Consider the following 1,516-nt stretch of genomic DNA (forward strand, 5'->3'; position numbering starts at 1 on the left):
ACTTGCTTGAAATAAAATATATATATACTGTAAATATATCAAATATTCACATTTTAATAATTATATATCCGTTGTTGTGAAGGATGATTATATGAATTACAAAGTTTGAGTCTTTTGTCATCCATTTCTTTTTTTTTTTCTAATTTGTAATGATAAAAGAAAAACATAACCGTTGATTTTACCATGAGATTATATGTGGTATTTGTTCATATAATCCAGCTAATTAAGTATAATGTTATCATTAATATGTTAAATCTTTAAAACAAATTCATATATTTGAAATTTTTGAAGCTTTACATCTATGCGATGAATATGCGTTCTCTATATTTCAAATAATAAAGAATTCAAGCAACGAAATGAAAAAAGGGGTTTGTAATTATATGAATAAATACATGATCATATATGGAGAAACAGAAACAAAAAAAATAAAAATCAAAGTTATATGAACCTATATTAATGCAGAAATGAGGATACGGGGAAAACAGACTATTTAATGTTGAAACTATGTAGTAATTTAGTAATATAAGATATTAAGATGAAAAGGTGAGAAACTGATGAAACTAGGGAATCATAAAATGCTACATCCACAGGAGCAACCCTTTTTACCAGGAGGTTTGGAGTTTGGTGGTGGAGGAAGTGGTCTTGGATAGATAACCATATCCTCGACTGTCTCACCACTCGGATTTGATTTATTTTGTGTTGGAACTCGAACCCCAGACTGGTCTGGAGACCCCTTTTTGACAGGCTTTACCGGTAGAGTTTCAGCTGATACCGGGTGATATTTCCCTGTACCAGACTTATCTCCATCTTCGGAGCCTTCATCACCTACATCATCAAACAAGAAGAAATTAAAACATGACAACAACACTGCAACACAACACGGGTGCAAAGATATTGTGGGATATTCTTTTCACCTTGTTTTTCGGAAGGTTGATGAACAACATCATCCTTTGCAGTATAAGATTTCACCTCCTTCTCCTTGAAGCTTTCATCTTCTTTATGTACTCCTTCCATTAGATTGTTTGATTTTTTGAACTAGTTAATGAAATAAAAACAAGGTTTAGAAATGGGGTTTGATTCTGTGTGGAGGTTCGGGTTTAAGAAAGTTTAACACACACGTACTTATATATGTAGCCTATAATAAACGCAGGTTTCATTAGTGTGTATATGTATAAAATATTATATAATATAATATTAAATATTCGATTCCTTAGTTCGGCAGTGCAGTCAATCTATGGAGGGGTCTTGTGGTGCGGGATTTTTATATATTCCAACGTAAATGACAGACAGACGCCTTTCATGTGCTTACGCCACTTAGGTGTGCGTCAGGTTGAAGTCTCTACAATACGTAATTACATATTCCAGCCATTTAACTATTTATATAGAGAATCAAGGCCCAATATTTTGATTTTTTTCTCTTCTAGAAAAGCCTCTTTCATAGGGACTATTACCAAGCTTTTCTAGCGACGGTTAGCTTACAGTAACCTCCCGGTTTTTAAGAGCTAGTTGTTCATCT

General features: G+C 33.0%; 1 protein-coding gene across 1 annotated transcript; it reads right to left on the bottom strand.

Annotated features, from left to right (window-relative positions):
• Positions 1-357: 357 nt before the first annotated feature.
• On the bottom strand, positions 358-1,152 carry LOC108460009 (uncharacterized). The gene is made up of 2 exons (XM_017759394.2): positions 915-1,152; positions 358-825 (listed from the first exon to the last, which is right to left on the bottom strand). The coding sequence occupies exons 1-2, from the start codon at positions 1,012-1,014 to the stop codon at positions 569-571; spliced, it is 357 nt and encodes a 118-aa protein (XP_017614883.1). The 5' UTR covers positions 1,015-1,152; the 3' UTR covers positions 358-568.
• Between the last annotated feature and the right edge of the window lie 364 nt (positions 1,153-1,516).

Source organism: Gossypium arboreum, chromosome 4, assembly GCF_025698485.1.
Source record: "Gossypium arboreum isolate Shixiya-1 chromosome 4, ASM2569848v2, whole genome shotgun sequence".
Lineage (NCBI taxonomy): Eukaryota > Viridiplantae > Streptophyta > Magnoliopsida > Malvales > Malvaceae > Gossypium > Gossypium arboreum.